The 14,709-nt window shown below is 44.9% G+C and overlaps 4 protein-coding genes across 7 annotated transcripts in view; 2 read left to right on the top strand and 2 right to left on the bottom strand.

The window, feature by feature from the left end:
* LOC105566026 (peroxiredoxin-6-like) overlaps positions 1–1,962 on the bottom strand; it is a 5,103-nt gene extending 3,141 nt beyond the window's left edge. Inside the window, exon 1 of the mRNA XM_012019709.1 lies at positions 1,711–1,962. Coding sequence (XP_011875099.1) covers positions 1,711–1,793 — 83 coding nt within the window. The 5' untranslated portion in view covers positions 1,794–1,962. The remainder of the gene's footprint in view (positions 1–1,710) is intronic.
* LOC105566027 (glycerol-3-phosphate dehydrogenase [NAD(+)], cytoplasmic-like) overlaps positions 1–4,384 on the top strand; it is an 8,978-nt gene extending 4,594 nt beyond the window's left edge. For 2 of the 3 annotated variants that reach the window (XM_012019710.1, XM_012019713.1), the window contains 6 exons: positions 2,399–2,539; positions 2,605–2,746; positions 2,842–2,954; positions 3,126–3,356; positions 3,558–3,757; positions 4,201–4,384. In XM_012019710.1, coding sequence (XP_011875100.1) covers positions 2,399–2,539; positions 2,605–2,746; positions 2,842–2,954; positions 3,126–3,356; positions 3,558–3,757; positions 4,201–4,228 — 855 coding nt within the window. In that variant the 3' untranslated portion in view covers positions 4,229–4,384. Of the gene's footprint in view, positions 1–2,398; positions 2,540–2,604; positions 2,747–2,841; positions 2,955–3,125; positions 3,357–3,557; positions 3,762–4,200 lie in introns of those variants that run through there. The other variant, XM_012019712.1, reaches the window with a different exon arrangement.
* Positions 4,385–4,389: 5 nt separating this feature from the next.
* Positions 4,390–5,662, bottom strand: LOC105566028 (complex III assembly factor LYRM7). Of its 2 annotated transcripts, none has more exons than XM_012019715.1 (5): positions 5,500–5,662; positions 5,112–5,184; positions 4,964–5,034; positions 4,767–4,844; positions 4,390–4,678 (listed from the first exon to the last, which is right to left on the bottom strand). In XM_012019715.1, exons 1-5 carry the CDS (start codon positions 5,521–5,523, stop codon positions 4,649–4,651), a joined length of 276 nt encoding a protein of 91 aa, XP_011875105.1. In that variant the 5' UTR covers positions 5,524–5,662; the 3' UTR covers positions 4,390–4,648. The 2 variants fall into 2 exon arrangements, with proteins under 2 accessions (XP_011875105.1, XP_011875104.1); XM_012019714.1 differs by having other exon boundaries at positions 4,763–4,844; positions 5,500–5,659.
* Positions 5,663–6,275: 613 nt separating this feature from the next.
* Positions 6,276–14,043, top strand: LOC105566029 (brefeldin A-inhibited guanine nucleotide-exchange protein 2). The gene is made up of 12 exons (XM_012019716.1): positions 6,276–6,434; positions 6,531–7,873; positions 7,997–8,437; positions 8,580–8,857; positions 9,056–9,430; positions 9,495–9,996; positions 10,081–10,376; positions 10,601–10,773; positions 10,870–11,090; positions 11,159–11,362; positions 11,455–12,035; positions 12,116–14,043. Exons 1-12 carry the CDS (start codon positions 6,311–6,313, stop codon positions 12,660–12,662), a joined length of 5,085 nt encoding a protein of 1,694 aa, XP_011875106.1. The 5' UTR covers positions 6,276–6,310; the 3' UTR covers positions 12,663–14,043.
* Positions 14,044–14,709: the final 666 nt, after the last annotated feature.

The following is a 14,709-nucleotide window of genomic DNA, read 5'->3' as shown; positions in this document are numbered from 1 at the left end:
TACGGTACTTATCAGAAAGACAATGATATAACCGGTCACGGGATTACTCTGACTCGAAGTGCGACACTTTCAAGTGCGAGCACTTAATATAGTCGAGCGCTCGCTTTGGCATCGTGCCAAGGGTAGACCCCGTTGTTGCAATGTACATTTATTTCAGCTCACGGTCGCCCTTCGGCCTCTTCAATGCGAGTCGCCTTACGGGCCATGCGTTTGTAATTCCATGCGCATCACGCTTACAATTCATTATAATTAATTACTCCTCTTCTCTCCATAATCAGTCTAAAAAAATACTTGTTTTCGCCACGCAATTGCGCGAGTAATCTCATTCAGTTAATATTGCGATCGTGTTGCTATGTAAAGGGACAAAATTAATAATCTTGATAACAAAATTACTGTTTGTACGAGATTATTGGTAAGCCTTTTAAGCAACAGTTCCATTTCGTTGTTATCGTAGTAATGTAATAAGATTATACAATTTTTTGTAGAGAAAAGTCCTCTATTATGAGGATTCAACATATTGAATGTGCGCGTGATAATTATCATAGATTTATTTACTACTTTTACAATCAATTTTTTAACACGTCCAATTTTAATAGCCGTTCGGAAATTTCCATTAGCATGATGTAAGAGCCGCCTCTAACAGGTTGTTATCTTCAACAACCTGTAGCTGGTGTTTGCCACGATAGAGAAGATCTATTCTTGGCTCGCGTACTTTGTTGCTGACCATACGCAGTGGACAAATGCAAATTCAGCTGTTTACTATTCGCGCCGGATCTAACGGCGACTCCGCCTCGTAATCCCGGACATGTTTGCCGGTGGATGATTATTACAAAAAAACAAATCCGATAAGACCCTCGTGCAAATTGATTCTGCAATCGACAACGCGTTATCTTGTCATATTTTGCCATATTCAGCGGGCATTTACATTGAACTTGATTTCATACAACGAAGTCGAGTTCATGACTTGCGATTATATAACGACGATAAAGTTTTGCAGGACTTTTATTTTCCGTTCACTTAACATGATATACATATCTTCAAAAGTTTTTGAGAATTAAAAAATGGAAGGGGAATACGCGAGATAATCGAAGGAGAATACCCGAAATAGCACAGAGGATCGTTACGAACTTTTAAAAAGGATTCATTTTTTAAATTCTTTAGCGAGTATAATCTGTTCAAAATGAACTTCAAACGAGTTCCTTTCCGGCACAAATTCTTGTAAAGAAAAAATTCCTCTCGTATTCGAAAAAGAGCTCAGAATTGACATAAGAGTGAATTCTTTTTTAGCTTCTATGAACGATTTCAGAACAGAAATGGGGTGGAAAGAGACATTTTATAATTCAGGAATTCACAAAAATTTCCCCTCGGATTCTCTGTGCCATTTGGGGTAATACAATGTGTCGCTCTTTGCGAGTTAACGTAGCTAGTACTTAAACGTATTAAAATGAAATATTATTAGAGGAGAGAAAGTCTCCCATTATGAGATCAGCTCCTAATATGAGTTAGCAGGGTTTTCGCTAAATTAATAAGCATCATCTTTTGGTCTTATTGTGAATTTATTGCCTTTGGAGCGAAATCTGTTTAGTGGAAAATTCATTGTTGTGAAGAAAGATTGGTGATTAAATTTGGATGTTGAAAACTTTCTATCTCATATTAGAAGCTTATCTCATAATAGAGGACTTTCCTCTACATGTAATTATTATAACTCACGAGTTGCCCTGCCAGTCGTAAAAGTCGATGGGACCCTGCGTGGTCTCGGCTTTAAAATTCGGTATGATACTGTTAAGCCTCATTATCGTTTTGTCCTTGAGCGTTTGATGGAAGAATTACTCGAAGCACGCGTCTGTCTCGACGGGAAGCCTGCCAAGCACTGATGAACCGGGAGCCGATCTGATTGTGAGCTACGTTATCCTCACGCTCGTCCACGCTCTTTATACATACTATATACGGCAGGTCGTTTCTATAATATGATGCAAACGTTACGATGATGCAACGCCCATCAGATATCGTATCTCCACATCTGATCTCGCTGATATCGGATGTTCGGATGAGCAGATATTGATTCTGTGATATCTATTGATTTTTTAAATGAAAAGGTTTTATAGAATGCAAGTGTTTTAATTTCTACGAGTAAAAAGTGGACTTGGAGAGTCAACGCGTTCATCAACTTTGTTCAGTATACTGAATTGACATTCTATATACTATTAAATATAATTTGTATTGGCTTCGCTTTGAGCCATCCTCAGCGACGCGACGATTTGATGACATTATTAAATTTATTTAAAATTGATGGGATACATGGAAGTGTGAACCGAGAAAATTCATTTGTATTGTTCTGGTTATGTGCTATACTTCTAAAAGTTCTAATTTCCGTAAACTTTTCTGGATACTCTTCCAGGTCGCCGTACCTGACGTTGTGGAGGCAGCGAAGGACGCCGACATCCTCATCTTCGTTTTGCCACATCAGTTTATTCGCACCTTGTGCTCAACGCTGCTGGATAACATAAAGCCAACTGCAGTCGGCCTTTCTCTCATTAAGGTAAGTTTCACACAGCTCTTCGTCTTCTATTCTAATTCATTAGATTAAACGGGTTCGAATTGCAGGGCTTTGGCCGAGGCGAAGGAAACAGTATCGAGTTGATCTCCAAGATCATCGAAAAGAACCTGAGGATACAGTGCAATGTTCTGATGGGCGCTAATCTGGCCAATGAAGTCGCCGAAGAGAAATTCTGCGAAACTACGATCGGTGAGTATTTTCATAACTTCGCTTTCAAGAATACATGAGAACTTCTTGCACCAGCGTATCGGAAATGGACATCGTAAACGGACATGAAATTGCAGGGTGCAAGGACAAACGACTGGCACCGGTGCTGAGGGACCTCATTCAGACTCCAAACTTCCGAGTGGTCGTCGTAGAGGATTGCGACACCGTGGAAGTATGCGGGGCTCTGAAGGCAAGTAGATCCTTTCAAAGGAAATCCTGCGTGTAAATTATCTCCCTAACATCGCAAACACTTCGATCGTACTTATATTTTCTCAATGTTTTTTTGTATTCGTGATTGTGATCACTCGCACGTCTCATTTCATTTTACTCATTGGTTTGTCTGAATATGCTTCGATCACAGAACGTCGTGGCGTGTGCAGCTGGTTTTGTGGACGGCCTCGGGCTGGGCGACAATACGAAGGCCGCGGTGATCCGATTAGGACTGATGGAGATGGTCAAGTTTGTCGATACCTTCTACAACGGTTCCAAGCTCTCCACGTTCTTCGAGAGCTGCGGCGTCGCGGATCTGATTACCACTTGTTACGGAGGAAGGAATCGCAGGGTCTGCGAGCAATTTGTCAAGACTGGCAAGGTGAGAGATTCTAAACGGGTCCTTGCGGATTTCTGTTTACCTGCGGGATTGATTTTAGCGATTAAAACTCACTTTCACAAAGTCGCTTCAATTAGAAGTAAAGCTATCAATTGATATTCAGATTGATCTAAAAAATTCGCGTTGCTACGGTAATGATGGAACAATTCACATATTAAGTGATTTATAACTTATCGTTTACAGACTATCAAAACGTTGGAGGACGAGCTGCTGTCCGGACAGAAACTGCAGGGACCGGCAACTGCGGACGAGGTCCATGACATGTTGAAGGCGCGCAACCTGATTGACAAGTTCCCGCTATTTACCGCGGTGCATCGCATCTGCACCGATCAATTGCGACCGGCGGATCTCATCGACCAGATCCGCAGTCATCCTGAGCATGTGTAAGACCTTTGCACAGAGTTCAGGACATTCAATTCCGTTAGCGTTCGCTACAATTCCTTAACATTGCTCATTGCTAACGACTCAGCATAGACAGCTCTTTCAATGTGATATACGTCTTCCTAGTACGATTACAGTAGATCAAATTCTGCAATACACAATTTAGAAAATCTTAAAAATGCCGATTAATTTGATACCGATTATTTCAATTGACAATTGTTAAACTCTCACTGAATCTCTTCCTTCAGGTTTGCCCCAAAGACTCTCTTCATGTACTGAATTCTCCTTGCTAAATTCTCTAGTAGAAATTGCCATAATCTCCATTTTTCACAATCCCTACCTCCCGTACACATGAATAATTATGCAAGATATACAGAAAAGGTGAGGCATTTAAAGTCACCGTAATCGTGGGATAAATGTGTCAAGCAATTTCCATGTGTTTCAGGATGAAATTGGAGGAGGGAAGCGCGTAGTTTATGCAGTGCGTTATGCACGAATTCAATATGGAGTGTAGAAACAGCCTGTGATATCGAGGAGGAAATGATTTAGCCAGCGGAGGCTTGTACATACTTGGAACTCCTGTATCGTAATCTTATCGCTGTAAATAAAGATTACTTTAATTATAAAAATTGAGTAGCGGCTTCCTACCAAAGCTACTAAACACATGTATTTTTTAGTCATACATTTATGATACAGCTACAGCATATCCTATATAATACATTATTTACAAATATTGCAATTTCAGGTTTAAATAATCAGACGTTTCCAATCTGACTGTAAACTATTTTCAATTGACTTTAATCGACTTTTATTCATTCTTTAGTGCCGTAGAGCTTAGTCTTTGCTTTCTTTGCTCGGTTTACTATCCTTCTGATCCTTATATGGCACATTATCTACCAAGACATCTGGAGTAAGTCGCAGCGCTGAAATTAATTTAAGTTAATCACTTATAAAATCGAATAGCGTAACTGATGTTTTGCCCATTATTTGGAATTCACGATTACTACCTACTCTCCCAGGTGCCGTTTCAACCGCTTGTATGACAGTCGTTCGCACTTCATGCTCGACTTCCTGCGCAAATTTATTCAACTGGAACACCAACAACAATTGTTTCTGTACAAGTTTTCTTTACGGTCTTGAATTATAAAGTTCACCAGCAACATTTCCGCCGCGCATTTTATCTGTACACTTGAAACGGAGAGACGTACCTCTTCAATCGCCGCTTGGTTTGTGACATTTTTATACTTTCTGTATTCCTCGTTTATCCTATTCCTCACAGCTAAGGAATAATAGAGTAAAATGTTGAAAATGCAAAATTTATTACAATGCAGCTTAAGAAAGTACAAAATACATTACCTTGCAACGCATATTCATCGCCTTGGAACGTCTTTAATCTTGTTCTGTGCAGTTGCTTGAAGATTCGCAGGACCTGAAAAGAATTATCACAAAAGTAAGTAAATAAAATGAGCAAAGTATAATCCTAATAGAGCTTACAATTGTTACTTAATAAAACATGCTTTTAAATGTAGGCGAAAATATTTTGTTGCCCATTTACTGTATTTACATTTGTGCAACAAATGTGTGAACATTAAAAGATGTAAGGTATTACAGCCGCGTCAATGTTTATCGTAAATATTATATGAAAATTAATATTAGATTAATAACCCAACAATAACAGTGATAAATAACCTCAAAAACGATTACTACTATCCACGTAATACGAATTGACTAATCAGTAATTAACCTCCCGTCGAAGAGGGTCGCCCATTTATGCAAAGTCTTGCAACTATTGTCCGTTTTTACAGTCTCTTCTGTAACTGCATGTAACTGTAATATTTTACTTGTTGCATAAAATAAATCCACTGAAAGCCGCCATTCTTATGACGGTTTCACACTGCGTCCGGTGCAGCGAAGGGCTGTATCGGACATACGGATTGAGCTTAAGATCAGATTGAAATTTGACCAATCAGAGAGCGAGCTGTCAATCATGGTTGCGCGCTGTCGTCGCTGTCGCGCGTGAAGTTAGCCGCGCACAGACAGAGAGTCAGTTGTCCGAGTTGTCATCCGCAGTTACATTCCGGTGCCTGTCAGCGTGAGTGTCGGTCGGTGTGTCGGTTGATTTCTCTCGTCGTCTCTATTCCTGTTGTTCGGCTCCGGTTTCAAGTGCAGCGACGGATGATGTCGCAGGCGACGTAACGTCGTTTACGAGGAGACCGCGCCTGGCGGTGGTGCTGTTCCTGCCGCGCTGGAAAAATTCCATGTCGGTTGTCCGTCCTGTCACTTAGGTGAGCGATTTTATACCCGTGGCATTTCGCCTCCCTCGACTTTGTCCCACTCGGCTCACCGCACGCCAAGTGCCCGATGTCCTCAGGTCCGCAAGTAAGGGGTTGCGTAGTAAGCTCTTTCGTCGAGAACGGTGGCGAAAGATGTTGGCCAGCGGCCAGCCGCGGCGTAGTCACATGTATTGCCATTCGCCAGCCCGCACCGATGTTGACGCACTGACGAGCGAGCACTGAAGGAGCCGTGGATCTCGAGCTGCCGCTTGGGGAGTGACGATGCAAAATAACTCCAAGACCAGAGAGATGTTTATCGTCCGAGCTTTGGAAAAGATACTGGCCGATCGAGATGTCAAGAGATCGCACCTCTCGCAGCTCAGGAAGTCCTGCGAGTCTGCGCTCGGTAAGCAGAGTAAGAGAGAGAGAGAGAGACCTTATGGATGCACAACTGTCGCTTGTAGCTAGAAAGTTATTAAATAAGTTCGTTTCCACCTTGCAGAGGACCTGCGCAACGAGATCAAAGATGTACCAGCTGTGCAGGGCGAAGAGGTTACCTCGAACGCCCTGCCGCAACCCAAGAGCGACTCCAATGTCATTACCGCCGAGAAGTACTTCTTACCGTTTGAGTTGGCGTGCCAGAGCAAGTCACCGCGGATCGTGGTCACGGCGCTGGACTGCCTGCAGAAGTTAATCGCATACGGCCACCTCACTGGCAATGTGCCCGACTCAACGGAGCCTAGTAAGCTGCTGATCGTGCGCATCGTCGAGACAATCTGTGGCTGCTTCACCGGCCCGCAGACTGACGAGGGTGTGCAGCTGCAGATTATTAAGGCCCTGCTGACTGTGATGACGAGCCAGCACGTGGAGGTGCACGAGGGCACGGTGCTGTTGACGATTCGTACCGTTTACAACGTTTACTTGGCGTCGCGTAACCTGGTGAACCAGACAACAGCCCGTGCGACCCTCACGCAGATGATCAACGTCATCTTCGCGCGAATGGAGACCCAGGCGGAGGAGGAGAGCGTCAGGATCGACGGTGATCATCAGCAGGAGGTGCCTGTCGTGGCAAACGGCGAGGCTGAGAGCGAGCTGAGTCCGGAGACTAGTCCTGGTAATGACACCGTCGATCCTCAAACGATCGTCAAGGGCATTCTGGATGACGTGGTGAAATCCGTGGTGCCATTGGAAGAGGAAGTCAGTTTGGAGAACGGCAGTCCGGAGGACAACGGTGACGAGGTGACCGCTGAGAATGACAACATGGTAACTGCCAAATTCACCCATGTGCTGCAAAAGGACGCGTTCCTGGTGTTCCGCGCTCTCTGCAAGCTCTCTATGAAACCGCTGCCGGACGGCACTCCCGATCCAAGATCGCACGAGCTACGTTCCAAGATCCTGTCGCTTCAGTTACTCCTCGGGATCTTGCAGAACGCCGGGCCGGTACTGCGCTCCAACGAGATGTTCGTTATCGCCATCAAGCAGTACTTGTGTGTCGCCCTGTCCAAGAATGGTGTATCCTCGGTGCCAGAGGTGTTTGAGCTGTCGCTGGCATTGTTCCTGGCGCTTCTCGCGCGTTTCAAGATGCACCTGAAGATGCAGATCGAGGTGTTCTTTAAGGAGATCTTCATGAACATCCTCGAGACCTCCAGCAGCTCTTTCGAGCACAAGTGGATGGTGATACATGCGCTCACGAGGATCTGCGCGGACGCCCAGAGCGTCGTCGACATCTACGTTAACTACGACTGCGATCTCTCGGCGGCGAATCTCTTCGAGAGGCTCGTCAACGATCTCTCTAAGATCGCCCAGGGTCGTCAGGCACTGGAGCTAGGTGCATCGCCAAATCAGGTGCGTTGTAAGAGGAGGAGAGTACCGGGATACATGTATTATTTGCAACAGAGAACGCTCTTGTTCGAGACAAGCAATGAATAGTTTTGTTTCCGGTGTAACGTTAGTGTCTTGCCCTTCCAGGAGAAATCCATGCGCATCCGTGGCCTCGAATGCCTCGTGTCTATTCTGAAGTGCATGGTGGAGTGGAGTCGGGATCTTTATGTGAATCCGAGCGTGCCAGCGGATCAGCAACCGTTGTCGGATCCGCCGGATACGACGCCGGACACCCCGCTGCCGCGTTACGGTAGCGCCGGCAGCCTCTCGTCGGCCAACTCCAGTCTGACCGGCAACAAGGAGGTGCCGGACTCGCCGGAGCAGTACGAAGTGCAGAAGCAGCAGAAGGAGGTATGGGAGACCGGTATCGAGATCTTCAGCCGGAAGCCCGGCAAGGGTGTGCAGTACTTGCAGGAACAAGGACTGCTCGGTACTTTACCGGAGGACGTGGCCAGGTGGCTGCACTTGGACGAGCGGCTCGACAAGACCGCCATTGGGGACTTTCTGGGCGATCATAATCATAACCAGGTGATGAGGAGGAAACGATTGGGATTAATGGACTATTATTAATTATGGACATAAATGGGCCACTGGTCGATTCTGAATTACGTTATTGTTGCGCGATAATTAACTTTGACGCTGACTAATTTTGTTAAATGCGTTCGCGCAGGTAATGTACCATTACATCGATCAGATGAACTTTGCCGAACGCGATTTGGTAACCGCACTCAGGTATTTCCTGGAGGGCTTTCGGCTGCCCGGCGAGGCCCAGAAGATCGACCGACTGATGGAAAAGTTTGCCAGTCGCTATTGCGAGTGCAATCCTAATAATGGCCTCTTTACGAGCGCGGACACAGCCTACGTTCTCGGCTTTTCAATCATAATGTTGACTACTGATTTGCACTCGCCGCAGGTTAAGAATAAAATGACTAAAGAACAATACATCAGGTACAGCCATTTTTAAAGTTAATTATAATTAAAAATGTATAATTATTAATTCAGAGAAGTGATTATTTTATTTAAATTTTATGTTTGTTAGTAAATTTAATTTAACTATACAAATATATTGTGATTCTTTATAACAAATGTATCTTTTTAATCTAGACTTGAGGAGTCGTCTTATTTTTGTTTTCTTTCATTCATCAGGCTTAATCGACGCATCAGCGACAACGAGGATCTTCCTGAGGAATATCTATCTAGAATTTACGACGAAATCGCCGGTAACGAGATCAAAATGAAGTCGAACCCCAATAACAGCCGACTTGCCGGCAAGCAGCTGATTTCTAGCGAAAAGAAGCGACGGTTGCTATGGAACATGGAGATGGAAGTGATTTCTACAGCGGCGAAGAATCTGATGGAATCCGTCAGCCACGTTCAGGCACCGTTCACCACGGCGAAGCATCTGGAACATGTACGGCCGATGTTCAAAATGGCCTGGACGCCATTCCTCGCGGCGTTCAGCGTCGGACTTCAAGACTGCGACGATCCCGAGATCGCGTCGCTCTGCTTGGACGGTATCAGGTGAGAAAATATCTTGGAACGTAGGAGAATCACAGATTTATATAATTGTGTTTTATGTTATTAGATGTGCCATTCGCATCGCCTGCATCTTTCACATGAGCCTCGAACGCGATGCCTACGTACAAGCTTTGGCGAGATTCACCTTGTTGACAGCAAATTCTCCTATTACCGAAATGAAGGCGAAGAACATCGATACCATCAAGACCCTCATCACAGTAGCTCATACCGATGGCAACTACCTAGGCAGCTCGTGGCTCGATGTCGTCAAATGTATCTCCCAGCTGGAGTTGGCGCAGCTGATAGGCACGGGAGTGCGGCCACAATTGCTGGGCCCACCGTCGAAACCGCACTTCCCCTCGCCATTAGCGAACTTTGGCAATCTCGCGCACTCTGCCAGCTCGCACCAGACCAACAATCTCAACTTGAGCTCATTGGACCCCAGTGTGAAGGAGTCCATTGGTGAAACCAGCTCGCAGAGCGTCGTCGTGGCCGTTGATCGTATCTTTACCGGCTCGACGAGACTCGATGGTGATGCTATTGTCGAATTTGTCAAGGCTCTCTGCCAGGTCTTTCTCTCTTAAGTTTCATCAATGAGTCTTATGTCATATAATTCGTTTAATACATATCTAACGATGACTAATAATTATCAGGTTTCTCTCGAGGAACTTGCACACCCCACGCAACCGCGCATGTTCTCTCTTACGAAGATTGTCGAGATCTCTTACTACAACATGGGTCGTATTAGGCTACAGTGGTCCAGGATCTGGCAAGTCCTCGGCGATCATTTCGACAGGGTAGGCTGCAGTCCACGACAGGATATCGCGTTTTTCGCAGTGGATTCTCTGAGACAGCTGGCAACCAAGTTCATCGAGAAGGGCGAATTTGCCAACTTCAGATTCCAAAAAGACTTCCTTAGACCGTTTGAACACATCATGAAGAAGAACAGGTAATGTTCTCTTTCAACTAATTAAGTGAAAGAATTACATTATATTTTTATTTAATTTGTACTTTTAATTATATGTAATCCGATATGTCACGTATATCCATGAAACTTCTTTATAACAAAGTCAATTTGTTAGAATGTATCAAGCATTGCATTTAGTATTGTGATAATTGTACATAATCTAACTATTGTTTGATTACGACTTAATTTGATTCAATGTGATTTAGATCGCCTGTGATTAGAGATATGGTTGTGAGATGCGTGGCGCAAATTGTTCATTCGCAAGCGCCGAATATTAGGTCCGGTTGGAAGAACATTTTCAGCGTTTTCCACCACGCGGCCAGCGATCGTGATGAATCTGTCGTCGAGCTGGCCTTTTCCATGACCGGCAAGATTATCAGTGAGTTTCATCTTTGTGCCTGCCTTGAATGTCAACGACTTGCGTCGTTTTTCTCCAGCTAAGAATTCATTTTTAACATATTAATTCTATTCGCAGACGAGCTATACGCAGAAGATTTCAGCATCATGGTGGATTCCTTCCAAGACGCCGTTAAATGCCTGAGCGAGTTCGCGTGCAACGCGTCTTTTCCGGACACCAGCATGGAGGCAATCCGACTAATACGTTCCTGCGCTTCTTACATTGATGCGAATCCCAGTCTGTTTGCCGAGGGTATGATGGACGATAGCGGAATGGTCTCCGAGGAAGATCGAGCCTGGGTACTATTATCTTAGCTCGTTTATTTAAATCATTGACATGTTCTTTTACCATTTTTTTCTTCTGTTAGGTGAGAGGATGGTTCCCGCTGCTGTTTGAATTATCCTGCGTTGTGAGTAGATGTAAGTTGGACGTCAGGACGCGCGCACTGACTGTGCTCTTCGACGTCGTCAAGACCCATGGTGCGTCCTTCAAGCCTCATTGGTGGAAGGACCTCTTCCAGGTCCTTTTCAGGATCTTTGACAACATGAAGCTGCCCGAACAGCATACCGAGGTTCGTATAATTTCTAAGAAGGGAAGTAAATGTATTGTTACAGAGATTACCGGAACGCCTAAGCACGCAAACGTTCTATTGAATATTTGCAGAAAGCTGAGTGGATGACAACAACGTGCAATCATGCGCTGTATGCCATCGTGGATGTGTTCTCGCAGTTTTACGATATTCTGGGCCCCTTGTTGCTGGAGCAGCTTTATTTCCAGCTTCTCTGGTGCGTCCAGCAGGACAACGAACAGTTGGCACGCTCGGGCACCAACTGTCTGGAGAATCTAGTCATCAGCAATGGCATCAAGTTCGACGAGCAGACTTGGGAGAAAACCTGCCAATGCGTCCTGGACATTTTCGAGAGCACTCTACCGTCCGCGCTGCTCACGTGGAAGCCACACCCGCAGAACAAGGAGTCTGACCTCGACGTGATCACCGGCGAGTCCGATGGTCTTCACGTTGGTATTCTGAAGAGGAGCAACAGCGCACAGAGCCTGAACGTGGAGACCTTGCCGAAGGCCAAGCTTTTCTCTGCGTTGCAGATCAAGTGTGTGGTTCAGCTTGAGTTAATACAGACCATCGATAATATCGTTTTTTACCCGGCGACGTCGCGCAAGGAGGATCAGGAGAATTTGGCGCTCGCGCAGGCCGACATGCTGAACGGCAAGTCGTCGGAACTTGTAAAGTGAGTGTGTTCCGCAACCGCGTCGACTTTGTAAAATTGTCAACGTACAGTAGATACGCAACGCAATTGATTATTTTTAGGGCTGGCGCTGATCAGCAGAAGGAGGAGCAAGGCATGTATTGTGCCCTGACGACCAATCATCTCCTGCAGCTGGTGGAGTGTCTGCTGCGGTCGCATCGCTTCGCTAAGAGCTTCAATTCCGATCACGAGCAACGCAACGTGCTGTGGAAGGCCAGCTTTCGCGGTAACATGAAGCCTAATCTGCTGAAGCAAGAGACGCAGTCGCTCGCGTGCGCGCTGCGAATCCTCTTCAAGATGTACAGCGACGAGGCGCATCGCGCAGATTGGTCCAAGGTCGAGGCGCGGCTGGTCGAGGTGGCGTGCGAGGCCCTGGAATATTTCCTGGCGCTCGCCAACGAGGCCCACCGCGACGCTTGGACCCCGATTCTGCTGTTGCTGCTCACTCGGATTCTCAAGATGAGCGATCATCGCTTCGCGGTCCACGCCTCCACCTGCTATCCTTCTCTGTGCGAGGTCATGTGCTTCGATCTCAAGCCCGAGCTTAGGTCGGTGTTGCGCAGATTTTTCCTCAGGATCGGACCGGTCTTCAGGATCACCCAGCAGTAGTAGCGGGCTGGCGAGTGTAGCGATGGGCTGCCGACGGGCACTCGGGATTGTCTCGAACACGGGGCTTTCGATTGAATTGCCGCAACGTCGCTCGCAACAGAGACGACGATGCCGCATGCGTCGTCTCCGCCCCGGCAATAGGATTGTAATTAAGTGTAAAGCGCGTTTAGATACTTTGGCTCGTGTTAAATTATTTACATACGATCCACACGACTCTCTCGCATAAATTTCTACACCGCATAAAACTCTCTTTAGCGTGTTCGCGTTGTTTTACATTCAAGCCGATCCGCACCGACTTCGCCATTGCTCCGCGTCGCATATAACGCTCAAATGTGGCTCGGATTTTATCGTACGCTGTTCAACGTATGTATTCATATATTAATTGCGGTAATTTGTGACTACACGTTATTGATATAAGCTTTTAATATAATTGTATAATGTCATTGATTGATACTTTATTTCTATTAATAAACCATTAATGTGAACAATGTTAACGCTCGTATTCCACATTTAGCGCTGACTATGCGGCAAGAATACGCACTCTTGTGCACGCTGTTCGCCGGAGGAATCGTTGGATCGTATGCGAGCGGTTTAATGTCACGTGTATGTACACGCGCGTTTATGTATTATAATGAGGTGTATACAGGCAGTGATGCGGGAGATTGGAAATTGGCAATGTGCATCCTCATTCGATGAAAAACGTAGGATTTAAGTTATTCAGACGAGACAGCCATTCTCGCATATTTAATTTCACACCCCGAGGAAATCACTGATTGTTCGTGTATTCAGACATGAGAGAAGTCTGATTTTGAAGATCTGACAGTTTTAGTCGAGAGAATGCGAATTCCGTTTCGGTCGCTGATCCATTTAGTCTTTATTTTTCTCCTTTTAAATGTCGTTTTACTTGAACTGCGCGACAAGGAAAGAGAGAGACGGGCGAGGGCCGAGGGCCGTCGCGGATATCCCCAGGTGTCCCGAGAGACGCCGCGAGATATGTATACATTATAAATAGCGATCGGAGTAGTTAGGTGTCGCGAAAAACTATAGTCTTTATATAATTTCATAGAGAGAGAGAGAGAGAGAGAGAGAGAGAGAGAGAGAGAGAGAGAGAGAGAGAGAGAGAGAGAGAGGAAACGAGAAGAGAAAGAGAGAAAATGCGTGTATGCGAGTGAAAAGAGATACGTAGGAAATTTCTCAAGGCACCCTGAAAATGACGTCATCAACATTAGAATCATTGCATATGTATATTTGTGTCGGAGCAAAATAATATAACGCTTAAATAACTTATATAAATACAAATATATATATAAATAGCAAGTTTGTGTGAGCAGTTCTCTGACGTGGTTCGAAAATTATTTAAATAAATTCGGCGAAAAATTAACGTTTCTCCCTCGAGGTGTTCCGTTCCCTCTCTTTCTCCTTCTTCCGTTCCCTTCTACGGCCTGTTATTTGCAGTTGCACTACGTTGGGCTTAAAATGAAATTGACGTAAAATTAGAGAGGAAAGGTGAGAAATGCAAAAGACTTCGGCTGCAAAACCCTGCCCTGATAAAAATATTTTGCCGTAAGTAGAGTGTGAAATAAAAGCGATCGAATAATTATTGAAAGTATACATTTCGAGATAAATTGTAATTTTCCCTATGAAATTCAATGCAATACTGCGAGCTACAAAAAAAGCTTATAGAATATTTTAGATAAAAGTTATTGAATTTAATTAAAAACCGCGTTACTTTTTAACGAAAAATGGTTTCACTGAATTTTTATTGAGATATTGGTGAAATTCCAATTAAAATATTGATGAATGATAACGAGTTAAATTTTGAGACTTTCAAATACATATACAGGGTACGTTATGTAATACCCGCATCAACGCTTATTGTGGGATAGAGTGGACTAGACTAAGTCGAAAAGTCCTCTACCATTTTGCAATTTTTGCAAAAGTCAGCGAGTTATTAATTATTAAAAATCGTTGTCTTAGGCCGGCCCACTGCCCAATTCAAACGTGCGGCGAGATCGATCGATCGTTACTAGGCGCGCAGAGAGTTGTA

The sequence above is a fragment of the Vollenhovia emeryi genome, unplaced genomic scaffold (assembly GCF_000949405.1).
Source record: "Vollenhovia emeryi isolate VEMERY1.0 unplaced genomic scaffold, V.emery_V1.0 DF939147.1, whole genome shotgun sequence".
Taxonomy (NCBI): Eukaryota; Metazoa; Arthropoda; class Insecta; order Hymenoptera; family Formicidae; genus Vollenhovia; species Vollenhovia emeryi.
The sequence above is the reverse complement of the archived record's forward strand: the minus strand, read 5'-3'. Positions and strand labels throughout refer to the sequence as shown.

Coding starts and splice junctions, on each gene's coding strand:
- LOC105566029 (XM_012019716.1), top strand. CDS start 6,311: ATGCAAAATAACTCCAAGACCAGAGAGATGTTTATCGTCCGAGCTTTG. Junction 8,438..8,579: donor GCGATCATAATCATAACCAG/GTGATGAGGAGG, acceptor GCGTTCGCGCAG/GTAATGTACCATTACATCGA. Junction 11,091..11,158: donor CCGAGGAAGATCGAGCCTGG/GTACTATTATCT, acceptor TTCTTCTGTTAG/GTGAGAGGATGGTTCCCGCT.
- LOC105566028 (XM_012019714.1), bottom strand. CDS start 5,523: ATGGGCGACCCTCTTCGACGGGAG. Junction 5,035..5,111: donor CGATGAATATGCGTTGCAAG/GTAATGTATTTT, acceptor ATTATTCCTTAG/CTGTGAGGAATAGGATAAAC. Junction 4,845..4,963: donor ACCAAGCGGCGATTGAAGAG/GTACGTCTCTCC, acceptor TTGGTGTTCCAG/TTGAATAAATTTGCGCAGGA.